The 23,728-nt window shown below is 49.7% G+C and overlaps 1 protein-coding gene across 2 annotated transcripts in view; it reads right to left on the bottom strand.

The window, feature by feature from the left end:
- Positions 1-23,728, bottom strand: part of LOC149358453 (protein Wnt-2-like) — a 101,922-nt gene that overhangs the window by 16,887 nt on the left and 61,307 nt on the right. For both annotated transcript variants that reach the window (XM_089570512.1, XM_089570511.1), the window contains exons 3-4: positions 19,788-19,986; positions 16,860-17,142 (exon numbers count right to left, since the gene is read on the bottom strand). In XM_089570512.1, coding sequence (XP_089426638.1) covers positions 16,860-17,142; positions 19,788-19,986 — 482 coding nt within the window. The remainder of the gene's footprint in view (positions 1-16,859; positions 17,143-19,787; positions 19,987-23,728) is intronic.

The following is a 23,728-nucleotide window of genomic DNA, read 5'->3' as shown; positions in this document are numbered from 1 at the left end:
GAAAAGGTAAAACGTCAGTGTTTTTTCCGCCGACACTATTCGAGTTGTCGTTCGCAGCACCTGCTAACATATAGCGACAGGTACCTGTGGTGCTCAGAACAGCTAAAAAGACACGGAGGAAGACACAACTGGAGACACAAGGCCCTGTCGCTTTGTGTCAACATCCGTGTTCTTTGCACTGTTTTAAGAATCACGACCGACCAACTAGCCCGTACCTCTACCCTTATACCACAACTATGGCCTGGCATCGTTTAAACTTACCAGAAAGGGCTTAGAAACAGAAAATTCAGAAATAAGCTTATTATAATCGCTCTATTAAGCCGACCAGGCATGCTAACAACTGGCGTCCCTTAAACGCCGTGGCGAAGTATAATACGCGCGACGAGTTTGAGACAAGAGTGAGACGTTTCCATCCTCCGCCTCAACCTCCCCCTTCCCCCTCTCCCTTTTCCGTTTGGCTTTTTTTAATATATATATATATATAGATATATATATTTTTTTTTCGTTCAATCGACGATGACCGCCTTGCACTGCGTAGGAGAAATAATGAAGAGGCCTCGAATAAACAACCCGGAGAGTTGAGACCTGCTGTTCGCCGGCGCTCCGAGAATGGCTGTTTTATGCACGCAGCGTCAAGATTGCGCTCTCGCTTAATTCGGCAGGTGGAGACCCTCGCTCACGTGTCCGGTATTAAGGAACCGTTGGGGCCGCATAAATCTCCGGCCAGTTTGGGTTTTTAGGGCCGGCGATTTATATGCCGTTTAAGCCTGCGGCTTTGTATACAGCGCGCACCGCGCGAAGCAGTGGGAAGAAGATAAACGGTGGTAATGAGAAGATAATCACCCAGCTTGCGCTTTCTACAGAGCTGACCCTCGTGTCGTACCTCCGCGAACGGCTTTAAATTACGATCTTCCACAGTGTCTGCGTTTTCTTTATATATATTCTTTCCCGTACATGTGCCATTTCAGTTCTTTCTTTTCTTTCCTGAAGGTATTGCGTGGATATATCCGCAGTCCCGGTTGTTGTCGGGACTGTGAACGTCGCCGCTTCAAAACTGGCACTTAGAAAGATTACATCTAGGAATTTCTCGGGAGAGCAACGCCGCTAGTGCGCCGACATCCGCGTTTGCGCCACTTGTGAACGTTTTTAAAGCATTCCACAGTTTACGGCGCCCGATAGTGGGACTTCGAACCGTCAACGCACGGGTCTTCTTGCACAAACACGGGAGATAGCGAGTTTTATGTTAAAGTCGTATCGATAATACTGCGGTCTGTTTGTTGAGTCATTGCTAACCGCGAACATACGGCACTCCATGGGGTGCAGATACCAGCGGGGAAGCCGCAGAAGAACGAATGGTGCCGAAAGACGAACTGCAGGTATGTGCCGAGGTATGTGCCATGGCTCTCACGGTGCTCAAGTTGCAACAGATTCTTTCTTGAACTACGTCCTTTTTGCTTGCCTCAAACTGGACGCGTTTGGAAGCAGAAAGTCGCAGGTTCGACTGCCAGCCATCTCAGCAGCATAGCTAGTAAGCGCGTGCGTTCAGATTGTAGCGTTCGTGAGATAACCTCAGCTTGTTTTTACGCTTTGTAGATTTCAGTCCATTAAAAGCTAGCAGAATGTCTGATTGCTTAAACTTGCTTAGTGCCTTACTATTGGTTGTCAACAGCACAAACTTTGCCACTCTGAGGCTGCAGCAAGCCAGTTGTTGTTTGTGGAAGATTGTCACTCAGTTCCCGCTTATCTTCGGGGTTCTTATTGTAAACGGTGAGCTTTTAGTGCAGTAACCTCGCATGGAATTTCAAATGGTTATTAAATACGCCTTGCGTACATAATTCGTACCATCGACGTTCTCTGCATGCGACTGTAGTGCGTGATAAGACACTGCCTTTTCCTCCTTGATCAGGAATAGAGGAATGCGTTCAAGTCGCGTCAAGTGCCTCGCAAGTAGTTGGACTGATATACCGAAACAAAAGTATACTACCCTGTAATGTAATGATGTTACTGTATAATGCCTTATTTTGTTCAAGACTTAACTACTGCCATTTAGTTTGGGCCTCTACAATACAAGGAAATATTCATAAAATTCATATTCTGCAAAAAAGGCTCCTACGTGCTGTTGCAAACGTTCCTATGTGCTATCCCTCTGAACCCTTATTTGCAGCATATAATGTATTGCCTGTTACTAAGACATATGGCTATCGCCTCAGCAAACAATATAAAAAGGAGGTGAAGAATAATACGTGTTTTTTAAGCCACCTAGCAAACCTAAACATTCACTCCACTACATATAACACGCGAAAGTTTGAGCGATGGCAAGTTGACACGTGCAGGACAACGTATGGCTTGCAAATGCTAGAAAACCGGCTTCCAAGATTGTTAAGCGCACTGCATAAGGACAATATAGAAGCCGAGAGCATTACTTTCAAGAAACTTCGTGATCACTTCAGTACTTGAAAAAAAAAAAAAAACTTAATATCGCTAGTTAACTGGTTATAGTTTCATTTCCGGCGATAAACAATTGTCGGAATTTCATGCTCTCTTTCCTAATGATGCTTGTATAGGTTATCTGTTTCAATGTAATAACTTTTGTTTTGTTGATTGTGAATGCTGACTTTTATTTATTTTTTTTCCAATGTATGGTGGAATCTGAATACATGTAACTTGTAGTTCTTGACCTGTAGCGCGGTTTTCTGAAACGTTGAATGCCGTCGTTTTGTGTTTTTCCCCTCTCTGTGCTCGAAATAACTAGTGCGAATTTCTGTGTTTAGTTATATATTTTGCTGACCACTGTGTGATGTTGCCAGTGCGGGGGCCTGTGGCCTTGTCAAGCTGCCATTGTGACAGCTTTTTCCGCAGGCCTCCGGCATCATGTATGCATGATGTGAATAAAGTTATTATTATTATTATTATTAATATTATTATTATTAATTGCTAATATGGCGTTTGGTGCCACTGATCGCGTGTCGCGTTCGTTTCGAGCCATCTTTTTGCTCCTTCACTTCAAGCGCTAGGCGCCAATCCCCAACATGATTTGGACCCTGAGGGGAGAACTTCTATTGGGATATAGACGTTGAACCGGCCCAACCAGCTCTTATCTGCAGTACAGGCATACTACGCATGTGCGCACCATCCCATCCCTTTCCTTAGGTAACCAACTCGCCCAAAATGTTGTATTATGGATCCCATCCCTGCTGTTGATACACTATACGCGATAACAACAGTTCGCCGAAACAGTTTTGGTGCACTGTCCTCCGACTAGACCTCCCGTCTTGAGGTCGGGGGCGTTATGCTCTTTGTCAGCATGTAGACTGTGAAGAGCAGGGAAATGCTCATGGTGCCCCTATTTCCAGACAAGAGCCATGACCGAACGATTTCAAGCAAGTGAGCCAAGCGATTTAGAATCTCCGTTTGTTTCGTCTTATCGCAACGTTCCGGCATGAACAGCCCAACAAGAAATGGGAAGGAGTTAACACGCCCGGCCGATTAGGATTGGAGTAGATGAAAGGAATTGGCCTTGGATTAACAACATTCCAGGTTTCAGATATTAAAGTGCCAGGCTTTTGCAGATCAAGATGTCCGTTTCCCAATAATATCCGCGATTCACCAGAGAGATCTCTAGGTGATAAACTTCCACGTTATGCTTTGACTATAGCCGCAGCATAATACGGAACACACGAAAGACAACTGCGCTATAGTGCAGCTGTCTTTCATGCGTTGCTTTCTAAGAGAACTGTGAAGCTCTGCCGTCGCTTTTGAGAGGGGTAGATGTCTAGTATTGCCGACAACGTGTCGAGACTTTATTTCTTGGCGGGGTGGATCACTTCCGTAGCAAAGATGTCGTTCTGAACTTGCTTGAACCACATGACCTCAGGTTCTCATAGTTCTTGGGCATCAAGGGGTTCGGTTCAACGAGTTCCAGCGGAATGACAGTTGCTGGCGAAATGCCTTATCCTTGTCGTTGTTCTCGTAGTTTTCTTCGAAGTGCTGAACTTATCACTAGGAAAAGCTGATTCCCTGGTCCCGGTCGTCAGAACCGGCACGTTGTGCTTCAGCTCAGATGTGGCGGTAGTGTCTTTTGGGCAGCCAATGTTAGCAGCTCTGTCCGGTTAAGTTTCGGAAGAGCGCGACACCCAGTCAGGAATTTCCAACAGAATTGGGTAGCTATAGAAGGTCATGAGTGGATATTCCTCGAATTAAAAGGCCCGCTGTGTTTTGATTACCAAGATTGTAATTCAAGCGATATGGCCCACTTGCAGCCTGTATTTCGGTGTCGCTATTGCAAATTCCTTTCACCTAGTAGTGGCACCCTTTATCCAATAAAGCGCGAATCTAGGGCCTGTCCATAAACACTCTGTGCTTTGTCGCTAGCGTCGCCCGTGGTAATTTCCCTAAGCGAGCCACGAAACTGTAGCAACCAGTTCTAAACGAGGTACGAGGTTAAGGCAAGACAATTGACTGAAGCGACACTTCGGAAGTAGAAGCTCAATGTACACCTTACCGTATGCGTCTTCGGCACGAAGCTACGCGACAATACCCTATGCATTGGTGCTTGTGCCAGCAAATACGAGTAACTGGTAGATGCAAGAGTGCCCCAAAACTCTCCCACATATTGGTCAAGAAAACGTCTGTAGCTCTTTTATAGTCTTCGCATGATGCATCACGTTGTTCTCCTAGGGATTTAGGCGTGGTGTCCTACCAGGCAGCGCCACGGAGCCAAAGACGCTGGATGAGAATCGTGACTCTGGTAAAGAGTGAAGATAACCGTTCTAAAGGATGGCAGAGGCATGCTGTCGTCTGTAAAATGTAGCGCTTCGTGTTTTCCTTGTGTGTGAGCGGCTGCAGCACCGTGTCAGCATTAAGGTGAAGCTGGTCAGAAGCGATGCTGCAGCAAAGGCCCGAGGCCTTCGTTAGCGCGGCATGGGAAGCTTGTGCCGCAGCCCTGCCGATGTGTTGCTGGAGTGTGTTCGCATTCGTAGCTCACTCATGAAGTTTCATGCAAGCTCCCTGGAGGCTGCCATTTTCTTTTTCATATAAGCGAAAGACTGACTACAAACAAGAAGCCCCACCCTTACAAAAAAAACTTTTCCACAGTCTATAGACTGCCCATAGACTTCTGTCTATAATAAAGTATGTAAACTCTCTGTACACAAATCCTGGAGAACAGTCTATATGCAATACAAATGCTATAAACAGTCTATAGACAATCTATAGACTTATGGCCATTAACTTTTCATTTAGTATACTTTCGTCTGCAAACACCTATAGACTACGAATAGAGAAAAAGAAATATCTGTAGGAAGCCAATAGAGTCTATAACAAGTCTATAGACTTTCTATAGACCATTTTTATGAGGGTTCAGTGACCGGCTGCTGTGGCAAATCGGCGTTATCGCCAAGTCGTCGAACCAAGCTGCGCGGGCGTCCGACCGCAAACGAGCGGTTGTCGACTAGTTAGCATCCACTGCCGTCGAAGGCAGCAGTTAACGCGGTACTTACGGGGTTATAAACGACAGCGAACTGAAGTTCCTATCACGGTTCTGACTAAAGAAACGACAGCACAGTGCACTCTCAATAAAATAGTTCACAAGGCTGTGCCTTGGAGTTGCGTTCCCTACCATAATCATAATTTCCCTCTCTCTGCCGGCACATAGAACGAACTTCCCAGACAAGGTAACAGGTAAAATATAAAGGTTTAATACATGATTAAAGGTGAGACAAGAAGGAAAAGTAGGGAGACAAGGTTACAAGATTGAAGAAAAAGCCCCTTTCCATGCCGAACAGCCGCTTAAATAGGGTGTCCTGTCCCCAGGTCCCTAGTTGGGGAAATTGGTTAATCAAAAATGTGTCCAATCACTGTGAACTGGGTCACGTGTCCATTCGTAGTGGTCCGCCCACAAGGACGTCCCCCAGTTCACCCTCGCCACTTCTTCGAAGATGCTGTCCGGCCGATCCCTCGCGGCAACGATGACAAGCCGTTGAGTTCGAGCCATTCGTCAGCCGAAACACGAGTCCGACGCCTGCACTTCACAGCGAGCCGCGGGGACGGAGGGCCGGCGTCGCACTTGCGCCGAAAGGTTCCAGGAAGACCGGAAGCCGTTACCGAAGCGCGAGCACGCCAGCACCCGCGCTGGCCACAAACAACACAGAACAGCCGCCGACCCACCATGCCGTCGCGTTGCGTTTGGGTTTGGCACCGCTAATGGGCGTTGAGCTGAAGACCGTTCCCGTGCAGCGGATGTCCCCCCGTAAACCACCAGGGGGTCCCCTTGTTGACGCCGCTCCCTGCTTTCGGGGTACCGGGGCCGCCACGCCGACGCCTCTCCGAAGTCCTGTCTATTGACACTTTCCAGATGTCTGGAGATTCTTTGTTGCCTGGCGCTTCCCCGTCTTTAACACATACTGCACCAAGGAGCCGCTCCGATGCTTCGGCGCTTTAGCGGAAGGAGTCGAGCGTAACACCTCCGCACCAACTGTGTTGCATGGTTTTCCTAGCGTGCAACACAACACACCAGAATAGCTCGACAAGCCCGAGCCCCGGCGGCCGGGAGTTCCCGATGGCCTCCCGCGCCGCGTGCAAAGTCAAAGCCTTCTCCCACTTATCTCCCCATACCGCAAAAGAAAAGAGAGAGAGACAGAGAGAGAGAAAGAAAAAAAAAACTACTTGACCCCTCCCCCGCACACACAGAGATCCCGCTGGAGATTAGCCGGCACCCACAAGCCTTGACATGGCGTCGGCGTTGGCATTTTGGACCCCCTTTTTGTGTTCTATTGTGAGGTTGTACTTTTGCAGAGCCAACGACCGTCGAGTGAGCTTAGCACTATGTGGACTGCAAAGGGTGAGGTAGTGAAGGGGGTTATGGTCGGTGATGCTCGCACCTTAGTGCCGAACACCCACTCCTCGAGTTTATCTAGTGCCCAAATGATGGCATAAGCCTCCCTTTCAACGGTGGCCCAACGGGCCTGGGCCGGACTCAGTTTCCTGCTCAGGAAGGACACGGGGCACTCCCTACCCTCCTCGTCGAGTTGCGCTAGACACGCGCCGACGGCGAAGTCGGACGCGTCTGTGGCGAGAACATATTCTCGCGTGGGATCTGGCGCGCGTAGCGCTGTCGCGGACTTTAGCCTAGCCTTGACCTCGTCGAATGCCCTTTGGGCCTAGCTTTGCAAGGAGCTCCTGAGTCAACTTAGCTGTGAAATTTGTGCCCTGATCGCAGCAGATCGTCTCTGGGACACCTAGTCGCGCAAATATCTGAAGTAACCCGTCGCAGGTAGCCCTCGCAGTCAAGGCCCTCAAACATATTACCTCTGGCCACCTTGAATGGACGTCCACTACACACAAAGCATAACGGTGTCCTCTAGCGGAAGGCGGCTTTAGCGGGCCTACGCAGTCCATGTTTACCACTTGGAATGCGACGCCCGGTCTAGCTAAAGGTGAGATCGGCACGCGGTCCTGTGTTAGCATAGGGGCTCTCATCTGACAATTATGGGCCATTTCTAGGACTTCCTTGCGGCGTTCTGATGGCAGAACGAGCTGGCAGCCCTCGTGCCCGGCGACGTGCTCTCGGTGATAAAGCAACTCGTCGCGCACGAGCATGCCGTGCGTGCCTTCCTTCGCCTGTGTCCATGCTTCTCTCAGCGTTTCGTCCATCCGTTGCGCCTCGCGGAACGTCTGCCGCGTCGTTTGCGCTGCCTCTTGCGAGGTGCTCTCGACGGTCACTTCGCATGCGCGCACTACTTCCTGGCTCTCGTTCTCGCACGATTCCTGCCTTGGGTCTAAGTTCTCATCTTCGCCTTCAAGCTCGCAGATAGGTGGTACTGCCACTCTGTCCTCCAAGAGCTGCTCGTAATCATTAGGGGTTATCAGCGCGTCTATGCCCTTTGCCAACTTGTCGGTGATTGCACACAGTATGCCCTTCTCCGAGGGGTAAAATGAGACACCTGGAGCGCCCTCCGTAGTCGACATCGGCACGTATGCCAGCTCGGCAACTACTTGCTCCCCAAACGCGCCTGTCAGTTTGATAGTCGACCCTGCGCTGTCGTACCTTGGACATAGTGATTTGCGAATGACGGTCAAGTCCGCCCCAGAGTCTATTCGCGCGTCGAAAGTTTGACCTGCGCTCTTTAGCGTAACCGTGCTGGCCCCGCCGACTTCTGTTACCCGCACTGGCGCGTCCCCCGCCTCAAGTGGCGCGGCTACCCGAGCAACGACCTCTCTGTTCTCACTACGATTTTTCTTTGTCGCCTCCCTCGCTGATAATGCGCCCTGCGGGCATTCCCTTGCTACGTGCCCGTAGCTGTAGCAATTAAAACATTGTTTCCTGCGCCGCGAATGGGGGCTAGCGTTTTCTGAAGGCCGCGCTGTCGGTGTCCCTTCAGCTTTCTGTTTTTCGTTCGCACTTGATGTCCTTCCCGCTGTTACTCTGCACCTGACACTCTCCTCGAATGCCTGTGCTATCGTAGCAACATCTTCGGGTTTAAGGAATCCTCGCTTTTGGCTTTGGTTTAGCACAATGTGTGCTCTTGCGTCTGCGTTGAGACAATCCTTCAGACGGTCTGAGACTACGAGCTGTTTAATTTTCTCTAACGAGTTTGCTTCACTGCTTTCGACATAGTACTCCCAATAATTCTCTAATCTGACCGCGAATTGCTCCCACGACTCTTCCGGTCTCCTGCTGGATGATTGGAAAAGACGTTTGTACTCCGCAGCTGATAATCTAAGTCCCTGCAAAATTTTGCTTTTTAGAATGGCGTACTCTCGCCTTTCATCTGAAGATAGACGGGTAAGGAGTCCCCGCGCCCTCTCACTGAGTCTCGGCAACACAAGTCCGGCCCACCACTCTGTTGGTACATCGTAGGATTCCAATGTTGCCTCGATGTCTTCGAACCAACCCGGCACTAGTGCTTCTTGAGTAGGCATTGTCGCGAGTACCCCTTTCAACAGGCTAGCAAATTTTAGTTTCCGGTCCTCCTCCGACCGCGTATCCGCACCTGAGCAGCTGCTCCCCTCGACGGACGCGACTCCACTTTGCGATTGCAAACGTACTGTTTCTAGGATCCTTTCAGCAATTTTCAATTGTAACTCCAGCAGCCTTTCTTGCTGCTCCGACGCCGTCTGTGGCGAGGCGTTACTACGGCCTTCTACCATTTCGCTTGTTAGTGCCGGCACCTCTCCCCCTTCCCCATCTACACCCGGGTTCTCCATTACTGTTTCTTTGGCGATGTCACTCCTCAAAACCCAAGGCTTTGACATTACACGCAAACACAAGAAACCAAACGGGTACTCGCCTAGCTACCGAAGCGTCGCTGTCGGTGCCCCGGCTGGGTCAGATGAGCCTGGAGGTCTGGTGGGTCTCCTTGGTAGCTCGGTCGCTCCCTCCGCCACTCTCGTCGTCGTTGTCGCTTGTCCCCGGTGAAGTTCTTCCGCTCAGCCTAAGCAGGTCCTGTCGACTGCGCCAGTTGCGTTCCCTACCATAATCATAATTTCCCTCTCTCTGCCGGCACATAGAACGAACTTCCCAGACAAGGTAACAGGTAAAATATAAAGGTTTAATACATGATTAAAGGTGAGACAAGAAGGAAAAGTAGGGAGACAAGGTTACAAGATTGAAGAAAAAGCCCCTTTCCATGCCGAACAGCCGCTTAAATAGGGTGTCCTGTCCCCAGGTCCCTAGTTGGGGAAATTGGTTAATCAAAAATGTGTCCAATCACTGTGAACTGGGTCACGTGTCCATTCGTAGTGGTCCGCCCACAAGGACGTCCCCCAGTTCACCCTCGCCACTTCTTCGAAGATGCTGTCCGGCCGATCCCTCGCGGCAACGATGACAAGCCGTTGAGTTCGAGCCATTCGTCAGCCGAAACACGAGTCCGACGCCTGCACTTCACAGCGAGCCGCGGGGACGGAGGGCCGGCGTCGCACTTGCGCCGAAAGGTTCCAGGAAGACCGGAAGCCGTTACCGAAGCGCGAGCACGCCAGCACCCGCGCTGGCCACAAACAACACAGAACAGCCGCCGACCCACCATGCCGTCGCGTTGCGTTTGGGTTTGGCACCGCTAATGGGCGTTGAGCTGAAGACCGTTCCCGTGCAGCGGATGTCCCCCCGTAAACCACCAGGGGGTCCCCTTGTTGACGCCGCTCCCTGCTTTCGGGGTACCGGGGCCGCCACGCCGACGCCTCTCCGAAGTCCTGTCTATTGACACTTTCCAGATGTCTGGAGATTCTTTGTTGCCTGGCGCTTCCCCGTCTTTAACACATACTGCACCAAGGAGCCGCTCCGATGCTTCGGCGCTTTAGCGGAAGGAGTCGAGCGTAACACTTGGATTCATGGCAGAGTGGAATATAGAACGGGATTCAGGTGGGCCCTGATTGATGGTACCGGGCTGCTGTTTTAAAGTGGCCGGCCTGTTGCATTTGGTGTGACCTGCTCGGTGTCCTGATGTGTTCAGTCTGGTGTGTTTTTGATGTGATCAGATAAATGTGTTTTGTTTTGAATTTTCTACTTCGTCAGGCTTATTTCACCGTGACTTGCCACTTGTCCTTCCCATTTTGTTCGTACATTACCTGCTCACATCTGCATCATTGCCCGTCTGCCTGGAGAACGACAAAAACCAATGCCGAAAGCTTGTTGCTTTCACAGGGACGTGTTTTGCGCGCGAGTGAGCATGCGTAATATCAGCGTCATTACACTCTACAAGAATATGAATATAGAGTTAGAGTTTGTAGAGTTTCAGAATATGAAATATGGTGACAGAACGTATTCTGAATAAAAATAGTCTCAAATCTATGCGTTAGGAAACCAAGTGAAAGGAAAGAACCTTTCACAGGCAGCATCTTTTGAAATAACACGAATGTAGCCAAAGAAATAAGGAGGAGGAGGATATAGAAGAGGAAAGGCAGGGAGGTTAACCGAAATAATAATCGGTTTGCTACCCTACACGGGGGGAAGGGGGTGAGGGGATAAAAAAAGAAAGAGAAAGGAGAGTAACAGAAAATTGAAGTCACTATAAAAAGCCTAAGAAATAAAGTGCCCCAAAACTCTCCCACATATTGGTCAAGAAAACGTCTGTAGCTCTTTTATAGTCTTCGCATGATGCATCACGTTGTTCTCCTAGGGATTTAGGCGTGGTGTCCTACCAGGCAGCGCCACGCAGCCAAAGACGCTGGATGAAACCCACCAGTTAACGGTGGTTACACTTAAACTTTTTCCGTCAACTTCAATGCCCACTGCTCGATGTGACCCATATACGTTAGGAATAAAAAAAAAAAAAAGCCTAAGAAATAAAGTTTTTTGATATCACCCTGCCATCGCGACTGTAATAGTAGGATCAGTACCACGACCCCAGATATGGCAGATTCCCGAGCACAGTAATATTCATCACCTTAAGACTGCCGACACATAGCTCATATGTTCAGAACATTTAGCACGTAGAAGAAAGACAATGAATAACTTTTTCCGTCAACTTCAATGCCCACTGCTCGATGTGACCCATATACGTTAGGAATAAAGAAACGTATGCAGCAAGAAAAACGAAAATTTCAAAAACTTTAACACTGCGGACACTCAGGCTAGGGAGTCTCAAACAACGCGTACTCCTGTGAAGTACAGGGCGTTTCATTTTATTCGATACCTATTTCGTTCCTCATAAAATTGCCGCAATATCTTAAGACCTCCGTTTTTAGTGTCAGGTTATTGGCCAGGCAGATGAGTCGTTCAAGGAAATTTCTGAATAACAACTGATGACTACGTAACTATTGAAAAAGCCACAATTATTTTTTTTTGATCAATCCGTTTCAACCAATATGGATTCAGTAAAAATGCCACACCCTGTACAAACGCGACCGCTGGGCGCTCTTCATCCAGCGGCACCGTCGGCCGCCACCCCACCACGCTTCCAGCGGGCGCCGTCGAAACAGAAGCGGCGCCGACGGGGCCCGCACACGAGAAACCGGCCGCGGGCGCTCGATTATCGCTTGTGCAAACAAGACAGCGGTGACGACGCCGAACTTGGCCATGCACGTCGCGTGCGCCTGCATACCGGATCAAACGAGGGAGAGAACGAACGGTCCGGCCGGCTTCGCCACCGAGCGAGCAGTGATCGATGGCACGGAAGCGCGCTCCGTTCTTGCGGTGGGCCTCGCCACCACGAGCAGCGACCGAGTATCGCTTCTGCTGCGCCCGCGCTTAATTGGTTCGGCCGCCCATCTGACGGATCCCACGGAGGGTGTGTCCCGACGGCCACCCGAGCATTGGTTCCGCGAGAGAGCGCTCTCCGCCGCCGCGTGGGACGCCCGATCTCCTCCACGAGCTCCACCGCAGTTGCCGGGCGCGCGCATCAAGCACGTAAGCGCAGAAAACAAGACGACCCGGAGGAGAATTGATGCCCGGGCTCGGCTTATCGGCTACCGCACGGCGGGGCAGGCAGGATCTTTGGGCGTGTGTGTATACGAGCGTCCCTGGATATATATCTGTGTGTCCGGGCTCGGAGAGGGTACAGTGTAACCTTCTCGCTCGCAAAAGCGAGATCCGATAAACGGGTACGTTGATTTGGGCGTGATGCTGCAGTGTGCCTTGCTCGCTTTCTGTGGGAAGAAGATTTCGCCTGATTTCTCTAGTAAAGAATGGCCAGTTCATGCCTTACGACCTCGGGTGGGACGAGATGGCCCCAGCGCTTACGCAGCTTCTTCTGAGCCCCGGCTGTTGTCTTGTTTTGTTCTGCGTAATATCGCTCGTTACGACGTTGATGTCTGTGTAGCTAAGAAGGGGTTGTTTCGGTTGTGGCTCGTATCTTTTACAGCGCTCAACGCATACGTGTGCGAGTGGTTCCCAGCCGATCCTCGAACCGTCAGCGAACAAGAAATGGCTACGGAGCGCAGCCGCTAGTCTGCTACGAAAGGATTTTGAGGCGCGACACGCAGCAATAAACATATTTTTTCCTATAGAAACGGCACTGTGAGGTTCCATCGCACAGCAGAAGTTGAACGCATTGCCACTCTGAGCCAATATAAAGGGCTGACGGGACTTATGGGACTTATAAAATGCAAGCGCTGCTTGCACAGGGCTATCTCGTACAATTTTTGTTACGTGTACCAGTTTATATTTGCACGGTAAAATTCTGACAAGAGTTCTTCAGAAATTATCACCAGAGTTTGCAGACGACGACTGGCATCAGGAAAAAGCAAACAAACGAAAAACTCCACACACTTGTATCATGAAGGGTCCTGCGATAAATGTAGAGACGTAAAAATCCAGTGGCGTGAACCGCTGACATGGCGTGACAATGGCATGAAAACCATCGGACTTCATGAACAGAGACATCGAGCCAACAAAATCCTTTTTAATCAATATAAGTACACCGTCTGTTATGGCTCTTCACGCAGCTAATCCTAATATAGGAGGCTATTAGGTGCCAAGTCATAACCGCTGCTGAAAGCTGATGGCAGTGTAACCACCGTTGAATAAGCTCGGAAAAAAGAAGGCTTCAAAAATTCGCGAAAAATGTGCAGGTGTAACTCCTTAGATTAGACATTTATGCTTGAGGACGTTGTTAGAGCAGAATTTAAACTGTACAGTCGAGAGCAAAAGTGGTCTATACCATGCGAGCGCCGGTTGTACTGCATCGCCGCGACACACTCCGGCTGTGTTCGCTGTAACAGGATGTGACCATTTTTATCTCCTAGCATGTAGGTTTGCTGCTTTTATCTGTGCTATTTCTTGAAAAAAAAAAAAAAAACGCAGAAAGCCTTCGCAATAGAAGCGACCCATGCAAAGGCGCGTTTAATAGATCCCTTCTGGCCCCGACTGTACTTGTTTGGCATCTCGTGCATTATGAGGCTATAGACTTGGTTAGGCTTGGTTACGTTTGGCAGTACGCCTAACAGTACGATTGGCGTTGCCTGCACACTGCTGCCATTCCATTTTCATTATTTTGACTACTTTTTTTATTAAAAGCTAGCCGGCTGCTTCGATGTTGTCGCAGGCTGCTATATGGTTCGTTGAAAGGGGATGCAGCTAGGAGATTAAAAGACACGTCTGGTTACGCGCATAATGGACCGCGTTCGTTGTGGTCCCCGGCTCATAAAGTTCAGACCCAAATTATCGGCCAGAGGTATACGAGATACGTCCATCCCCCAGGTGGTCTCGAACCGGAACTACGCAGTTCTCGAAGCCCCTACGAGGTGCTATACGCGAAGACTGCCAAAGCAGAGTAATTATTCTTCTCCTTTGTCGTTACTCCCGCACGCGGAATGCTGACTTAACGGCTTGCTTGTTTGCTTTAATGAATGACGCAAACCGATGACAAGCATCCGCATCGCTTCTACACTTCTTTTTTTCTTTCGTGTCCTGTACAATTGCCCATTTGGCGCCAACCGCACGTCCACAAAAAAAGATCAAAATCAAACCAACGTCGACGGCCACTTGTTGAGTCGTCGCGGTTCCAGAGGGTTTCTTCCTCTTTCTTCACCTGTTATCGCGCGAAAATAGGGACCCAGCCAGAGAGACGCCGCCGAAATAAACATCGCTTTACTGCCTCGCTCAACCAAAGGCCAACGTGGTTTGGAGGGAAAGGGTGAGAGAAGAAAGGGCGCGTGCGTGGCATTTATGCCATCCATTCACCGGCGCATGATGGAAGCCTCCAGTTTAGCGTCTCTTTGGGAGCGTGCGCCGAGGCCGGCCTCAGCGAATCATCGTCGTCATCTGACGCCCCGACATCGACGCTGGCGTGCGAAAGGATTCTTTTTTTCCCAGGCGCAGAATGATACGACCGATTCCCGCGGAAGAAGCGAGTAAAGAAGCGAAAGCCGCATATATATGGCCCTGGGCTTTACGACCCCATACGGCGGCGAAGACCACGCAACACTCAGCGGAGGAAGGCCGTGTATGTATAAGAGGGTAGAGCTAAAGGAGTAGAGGGTCCGTCCGACAGAATCCGCACCGCCGAGCGAGCGTGCGCCGGTCACAAAAGGCTGCGATCACAGCGCAAAATAAAGGACGAAAGAAAAACAAAAGACGCGAAGGTAGAGAGAGAAAGAAGACGGAAAGGAAATCGGAGCCAGCGACGGAGAGCAAAGGCACGAAACTAGCGCCAATAAAACGAAAGGAGCGTACACGCAAAACAGGGAGGCTTATATAGGCCCCACTCTCTCCGGTGTGCGGGCGACCCTGGCCGACCTCACAATGAGGCCTCCAGCCAGAGGCTACGCCCATGAGAGAAGATCTGTGCCCGGGATAATAATAAGAGGGCGAGGATGCGGCGGAGGAGGCATCGAGGGCGCCGCCGCCGAAATGCCCTCTTGTTGGCCCGTAGCCGCGTCCTCCCGGAGCCGGAAGAAAGCGACAGCTGCGTTCTCTCAGCGCCGGTAGGAGAAGCGCACGCGCAGCTGTTGCTTGCGTACAATGCACCCAGGCATTTTTCCCCCGGGAAGCGAGGCATCTCCTTTAGTCATCGTCATCTAGCAAGGAGACCCTCATCTAGTTGCGTGGGGACATTAAACGTGGGAAACAACGGTTCCTTGCAGGGCTCGGCAGCAAAGAGATGACTCTTCTGGGTCTGTAATGATGCAGCGGTATCTGCTCGTTGCGTATCTCATGACAGGGCACTCGACACAGTGCATGCAAGCCCCCTGGACCTACTCGCTAAGTGACCATGTCATCAAACCAGGCCGGTCAGTAATGGATATGATCACGATCATGATATGATCATGATCATGGTGAACATGAGCCTCAGATCAGTGGATAGCGGTAAAGAACCTCCATTGTCTCTGCAAAATCGATTCCGATCGCATGTCTGCCATCACGCTCACAGGCACAGGCAGCAGATATATTAGTTCAGTTTAGTTCATCTTTTTAAACATTTCACACTGTTGACAGACTCCCAGACAAAAAGATGTAAGGACAGCTTTCCAAGTAGACTTCCACAGTGATTTTACGACTTTCTACCCGACTCACGCAGCCAAGCGACTTTTCATAGCAGCAGAGGTCTCGGTCATGTCCCAACACTGCACACCCTCAATTCCTACCCCGAGAGTCTCATTCCGTAAGATGCAAAATGCAATCACCCATGTGCTGCGCGGTGTCAGTGTACCTTAAAGTAGCCGAGGTCGTCAAAATAAATGCGCAGCCCTCCACTACTGCGTCGCTTATATAGCTCACTTGAACACCTACCATACCGTGCTTCAGCCCTGCCATAAGCCGACTCACCTTAACGAAAAGTACATCATGACGACAGGACGTAAAACACAATAGTGTATCTACAGCACATATGGCAGGTTCTCTCAGATCATGAATGGTAGCTTACCAATATCCCTGAAGAGAAAAGTATACAACAGCTGTATCCTACCGGCACTCACCTGTGGGGCAGAAACGTGGAGGCTAACAAAGAGGGTTCAGCTTAAGTTAAGGACAACGCAGCGAGCTATGGAAAGGAGAATGATAGGTGTAACGTTAAGAGATCGGAAGAGGGCGGAGTGGGTGAGGGAACAAACGCGGGTTAATGACATCTTAGTTGAAATCAAGAGGAAGAAATGGGCTTGGGCAGGGCATGTAATGTGAAGGCAAGATAACCGCTGGTCCTTATTAAGGGTAACGGAGTGGATTCCAAGAGAAAGCAAACGTAGCAGGGGACGGCAGAAAGTTAGGTGGGCGGATGAGATTAAGAAGTTCGCGGAGATACAGTGGCGGCAACTGGCAAAGGACAGGGTTAATTGGAGAGACATGGGAGAGGCCTTTGCCCTGCAGTGGGTGTAGTCAGGCTGATGATGATGATGATGATGATGATGTATCTACAGCAAATAGGGCCTTGTTTGACCGTGATGTCCGTGTTTGAGAGTGAAATGAGCACGCCAGTGGGGGGGGGGCTCACCTTTCTTCCGGCCCGGTTGTTGTGCAGGTTCATGAGCGCCCTCTCGTCGGTCTCCACCTCGCGGACGTCGAGGAACCTGCGCGCGAGGCGCATGCCGCGCTTGACGTGCGCGCTGCAGCCGCCCCACTTCCAGCTGGGGTCGCCCGCCGACAGCGTGGACAGCGCCAGCAGCTCGTCGGCGGTCAGGCCGCGGCTGCCGTGGCGGGGGGCGGCGGCGACGGCACCGCCCCCAACGGGTGCCGGAGAAGACCACGAGTCCCGCACAAACTGCGCACCTCGGGCGCTGCGTCACGAAAGCACGGAACAGCTGCAGCCACGATGCTGATTAATCGAGGAAGTTTCTGATCACCCGTGGCTGTCGGCACACTATACGGGGACCATTACACACATACGAGGGAAAACTAAGGCCCACAGAGACATACGAGCAAGGAGAACTGTTTTACCCGTTCCCCGCTAGAAATAAAAAGAAAGCTGATCAGCTGCGTTCAAAAGTGTAAAGGAATACCCGAAGGCGGAGTAGATTTGCAATAAGGGAGTAATTACTCATTGGCATCAGCGGTGGCCCCGAGCTCAAAACACAGACCAGGATGAATATTTAACTACCAAGCTTTTGAAAAAGCTTTATAGCTTATCTTTATAGCCGCGTGGCTGCGGTTAGGTGGATGCTAGTGAGTAATTACACCCTTATTGCCCACCAATTGCACTGGACGATTAGATCGCGGTTCCCTACACGGGTCCTTAAACAAAGTGAAGTGATCAACACAGTCGCTCGTTTATTCCGTAAACGAGGTATTCTGGTGGCCATATTTTGAACTAGTCCCCTGTTCTGGAAGCCGAAACATCATCCCCCCATCTTTTTCTAACATTTGTAGAGGGCAGGTTGCCCCGTCTTTCTTTCAGCTCACAAATTTTATGATTAAGCCTCTTTAATGAGAACGTCTATCAGGTGATGATGCCTCGCTCTAAAGCTTTTCGGTATTTTCTTGGGAAGGGGTCAACGCGGTAATGGTAAAGCGAACACGAAATAACACTGTTGAGCAGTGCCAGTAAAACACATCCCTAATGAAAATGGTCAATAGATTGCCCATAGATTTCTTATAGACTCTACTGCCTTCCTGCAGATATTTGCTTTTGTCAATATGTAGTCTATATAGTAGACTGCCCGTAGAAAAAAGCCTACCAAAAGTGTATGGTCATAAATCTGTAGATTGTCTATAGTAGACTGTCTATAGGTTTTGTATTGCCTTTAGACCAGTGTTGTCGGTAACGCGTTACAAGTAACGGCGTTACCGGTAACGCGTTACTTTTTTCGGTAACTTAGTAACGTACTCGTTACCGTTTCGGAACTATAACGGGTAACGTACTTACGTTAACATTTTTCGGTAACGTGAGGTGTCACGTTACTAGTTACTTTTTATTTAAATATTCCCCCTCCGCCTCTCTTTCAGAGAAAAAAACGCCGAAAATGACGTTGCAAATAAACAAAATCTACAGTTGCTCTCGACGACCCTTGTTGCGGCTCGCATGCATGCCAGAAAACACCTGCCCTTGACGACGCACTAAACTAAAAAAAAAGCACGAACACTCATTCACACACTTGTCTTCACCCCCAAACCACTCACACACACAACCATCTAAAGAGTGGACCCATGCCGAGCCACCAATGGACCATTTGCAGAAATCTGTAAGTCAGTTTCTCTGCAACCTTGTTTTCCAGCCAAAAGCTCGTTCCCAGGCGACACTCTCGCATTCTTTGTGGAAACAGTTTCCTCTTCTGAGTAAACTCAGAAATGTCGCCAGTTTACTTCAAGATGGCCCCAAGAGCCGTCGAAAGAGTACAATGGTACAGCCCACAAAAGGGGATTGCAGTCAACCGGCTGTAGCACCGCAGTAGAGGAAAAAAGGAAATGGGCATTTGTTCCTCTGCCCGCTGCAGTGATACTAAGCTTTCTAAAAACTTTCTGCTCAACAACACTGTCGCTCCAACTTTCTCCCGACATAGGCATACCACCCCCCTTCTCCCCTAGCCAGTACAAGGAACAACGCACTCCCCACAGCACTGTGACAAAGGACGGCCTCCCTCCTTTTCCTGCCTAGACTCTGTTGCAAGCAGAGTGCGACCATCCGGAGTTACCATTCGTTTGAAGAATATGAGCGTGTCGTCAGGGTTTGAGACCTTTTGGTTGGAAAACAAGCCTTGCAGAGAAGACGAGTTATAGGTTACAGTTACAGCGAAGACGCACTGATTCATGGCCATGGCGTAACGGCAAAGTAACGTGCGATACTTTTTTTCGGTAACGGTAACGGTAACGCGTTACCTTTTTTTGTAGGTAACGTAGGGCGATAACGCGTTCTTTTTTTCTTAGCGTAACGAGTAACGTATTTAGTTACTTTTTTTTCGGTAACGCTTACAACACTGCTTTAGACTAGTATATAGGATCTGTTTACAGAATAGACTTTGTATTGCCTTTCGCCTAGTCTATAGGATATGTTTACAGAAAGTCTATAGACTGTATATACAAAAGTATATGGATAGTCTATAGACTATCTATAGTAGGATACAACTTAAAAAAACAGCAGTTGCTAACACTGGGCCACGGTCCGCGGCGTCCTGTATTACTCCGCTGGCCAATCGTAACTGTAAAAGAAATCAGCTTTTTAATGTTTGACTATATCAAACAATCCACGTATCAAAATTCTAGACCTCATAATTTTTTTTATTCTGCTAAGCTTCTTGTTTACGTAACAAGAAACGTTTAAGCAGTGCACTACTTTTTTTCGCGGAGGAATTCTGTGCGCGGAGGCGGAATGAGGGCGGAGCTTCACTGCAGACTTAAGTTGTATCCGACTATAACGAAATGTTTGCATAATACAACCTCCTTGGTTTGCATACGCTCACAAAACGGTACGACATGCGGAGGGACTCACAAGGTGACCGGCTCTGCAGGCGGTGCTTGCACCACGGGGCTGATGAGCCGGTGCGCGTAGTGGGTGCGGAGCTGGGGCTCCTCGTGCGGGGTCCGGTCGCAGCCGCAGCGCGCCAGCTGACCCCGCGTGCACGCCCGCGTCACCGCGTACGTCACGGCCGCCGAGCTGATGGCGTACACGAACGCCGCCTCGCGGCTTCCTGCAGCAACACACACACAGAGAATCCGAGATTCACACACAGAACCCGAGATTCATGCTGCCACCCACCCAAACTGTTACATGCATGATGCACAGCGCGCAAAAAAAAAAAAAAAGCATGTACCGTTGGAAAAAGCTGTGACACGCAAAAACACTCACTGACACTTGTTGAAGAACAAGCACCAAACTTTTCGCCTTGTAGAACAAGTAGAACAAGTAGAAATGTAGAACAAGTCCAAGCCTTAGCGAGACCAAGGCAGTGCCCATTTTATCAGTCTGTCAGCTAGGGGTGAACCAGCGAGTGGATGAAACTGTGTCATTACACTTGCGGTTCGATACCTAAAGAAGATCAGTGGCGTTCCTTTTGAGGGATTTTCTCGTTTTTAAGAAATTTGCATAAAAAACTGGCTCGATAAATTGGGGCCATTAATGTACGACATCCTTAACGTTCCGGACGTTTATGATGTCTGCCCAATATTAAATGGCAGAGAAAAAAATGCAGCGATTTTTCAAACTGTTGCACTGAAAAAGGTACATATAAACATAGTGATTGATGCCTGAGTGTAAGTAAGAGAACATTTGGTTACGCCATGGAACATCAAACGTGGCATATGGTTTGATTGATTGATTATCAGGAGATGAAAGACTCAGTAACTGTCTCACTTCTCAGGGTACGCCTCAACCGCAACGTGGGGGAAAGGAGGAAGGTGTGAAAGAGAGAAAGAGGTGCCGTAGTGGAGGTCTCCGGAATAATTTCGACCACCTGGGAATCTTTAAAATGCGTTGACATCGTACAGCACACGGGCGCCTTTTAAGTTTTGCCGCCATCGAAACGTGGCCGCCGCGGCCTGATTAGAACCCAGGCGCTCCGTTTAGACTTCATGCAGTGCTAGGCGAGGCCGAGCTCAGGTGCACTTTCACTTTAGTTGTTTTTGAGGAAATGAAATGGCGCACTGTCTCCCTTCTACCAGCAGCGCAATCGACTGCTCAGGCGAGAAGCTCAGGTCTGGAAAGGCTCCCATAACATATCTTTCGCTGTGAAAGTGGAATGGAATCGAAATAGTCGTTATACTGGCCCAGCGTAAACTCGGAGTGAGCCAGATACCACGCCTTTCCTGTCGGACGTGGGTTCCGCAAAAAATGTTTCACGATGCCTTGGTATTTTGGCAGTTTTTAAGCTGCTTGGTTTTGAGCCGGGCACTTTGCGCTGGTGAAAGGCTTCAGCCTAGGTCCGTTCCCTCAGAGTGGCCATCGATGCACTGAGCATATCGCATGCCAGAGAGGCACCACCTGCTGCCAACACTTGCCCAGTAGTCCAAAGCGGACTATTTCTTCAGCTCCGTTCACACACGCCGGGATGTTCTGTGGTCAAACTGGGTATGGGGAAAAGTCTGCGACACTAAACAGAGATCTAGAGGCAGCATTTGGATGGTATAATTAACCGGCATTGGTTAAGCGAAAAGACAGGAAAAGCAGGTTAAATTAAGCAAGTACTGCCAGGAAGCCTCAAACCAGCAGCGCCTCCTAAGCGGTCGCTCCGAGAAACTCAGAGTGGGGACAGCTCGGAGAGGACAGCAGAGCAGAAGGCAAGTACAAAGAACCATTTCGTTATTGGTGCGTAATCGCAAATAGCTCGTCGAAGCCCCCAAATCGCAGTAAGCGACGTAAAAATCCATCGTTAGGTATAGTGACAATTCAGCATAAATAAAATACCAACTATAGGTGCACTTTTCCGATTCCCACAGGGGCTTCAAAAGGCGGACACAACTTTTTTATTTGGAAAGCGTGGACAAAAGCCTCGCGGAGAAGCCTCCAAATGCATTGTGTATTAAGAATATTCAAAGCGAGAGTTCCAAGCGTAGCCTCGCGGCTACAAAGAAAAGCAATACAACATTCACGGGGAAGCAACGCAGTGTTATATAGAACCTTCGCAGTTTCATGGTGCGCGGATCGAACCCAGGACAACTGCCTGTCCGTGACAGTCTCTGACAGAACGAATGACAGAACGACAGTCTCTGACGTGGCAGAACGGCCAGCTCACAGTACGACGAGGCCAAATTAGCTAACAACTCGAAGTGGGAACGGTCCAGTGTCCAGTATTTAGGAAGATCTTCCAAGGTGGAGTAGGGTTGAAAATTTACTCCATCTTGGGAGATTCCCGCAAACGTTGGACTAAAGAAAGAGGCATGGCTTTATCATATAAGGAATCATATAAGAAGCGTATCATATAAGGAAATGAGGGGACTCATGCGTTAGCAGTACCACCTTGACTCTGCATGATAAGGAATTCGCGTTCATAGACACATTTGCGGACTGACCATTTCCACGTGATGTGTAACCACTTGACGTGCAGAACAGCGATATTTAAGAGATGTTTTTCCGAATAAAATTCAGCTGATAGTTAGCGCCTTGCTGCGTGCTGTGTTTCTTTTCTTGTTCGTCGTCTCTGTGCGCTGCCTCGTAGCAATGAGACACGGCTGTTCTCGAATTCCATATATATTCTTCTCAAACAAGTCCATGCATTAGAAACGGAGGCTTCTTGTCATGCTTGCAAACAAAGGTAATTATTATCTATTTAACTTGAAGCAGTGACATCGGTCCGTTCCAAGAATGCGCTAATAGACATTGATGAATGAAGTCTTTAATGCATCTACTCTGGAACATTGTCTACGGACAGCAGAATTCCATTTCCATAGCGTTTCGGGCCGCCGCCGCTATCGGCAGCCGCTATCGACGCCAGTTTTTCCGCCTCACGAGCTCCTCAACGCTCTCCCATTAGAAGCAGAGGGCGCTGTCGCTCGCGAAGGAAAGCTTACAAGAGAATAGCGGCTAATGTGGGACGCTCCCCAAGAGAGAAGTGCGGCTATCCGCCTTTATCAGCCGCCCTAAAACACGCTACGCCTTTCCTGCAGCGGATTTCATGCATATATCTGCTCTTGACGACGAGATAGTCTGTAAATGTTTTCTGATTTGCTCCTTTTTCTTCCTTTTGTTTCCCGCTCGGTGACTATGCACAGCTCCAACGCCGCGCAGCTGCAGGGAAGCAGGGGGGAGGGGAGGGGGTAGTCCCACTTGAACCATGACTTTTACACTTCTTTCCTCGAGAAGGTGAGGTTCACGATGCTTTCCAATGTAATATTTCTCGCTCGGGGTGAAAACGTGGGGGGTGCATTAATTTAGCGAGGAATTTTGCTTTTCAGCCAAGATAACCATTCGAGTACTTTGACGTAACAACACCTGGTTGCGCCAAGCATCGAAGGCCGTTTCCGAAAATTCACATATGATCGAAATCAAACTTCGACTGCGCCCCTCTCGACAAGTTATTTGTACAAGAGGTTACCAGACAGCGGATTCTCTACGCTTGCATCCCAGTACAGAGCGCCACAATCACCGAAGCACGCCGACCTTGCTCTGACCTTTGACGGCGAAAGCGCAGGTGTGGGGGGGAGGTGGTGCAGTGATGGAAGGAGCGATAGAGCCACGTGTACCCTGGACTTGTGCGCGCGCGCGTAACACAGGAAGGCCGCATCGCCGCTCGTGTTTACCTTCGCCCAAACGAGGTATTTATGCGCCAAGACGCGAAAAGGCTAAAAATAAGAAATGGGGGCCAGGCACGCCGTTCGCATGCGCCGACGTCGCTGCTTCTGCGTCGCCGCGGGCACCTCCCACACGGCGGCGGCCTCGTCTTTCATCCGCGCCGCGCGCCGCGCAATTGGCGTTCACGCATGGCCGCACGCAATCCT

Source organism: Amblyomma mixtum, chromosome 2 (genome assembly GCF_055824585.1).
Source record: "Amblyomma mixtum isolate Tamu chromosome 2, ASM5582458v1, whole genome shotgun sequence".
Lineage (NCBI taxonomy): Eukaryota > Metazoa > Arthropoda > Arachnida > Ixodida > Ixodidae > Amblyomma > Amblyomma mixtum.
Note: the sequence above shows the minus strand (reverse complement) of the source record. Positions and strands in the feature narration are given on the sequence as shown.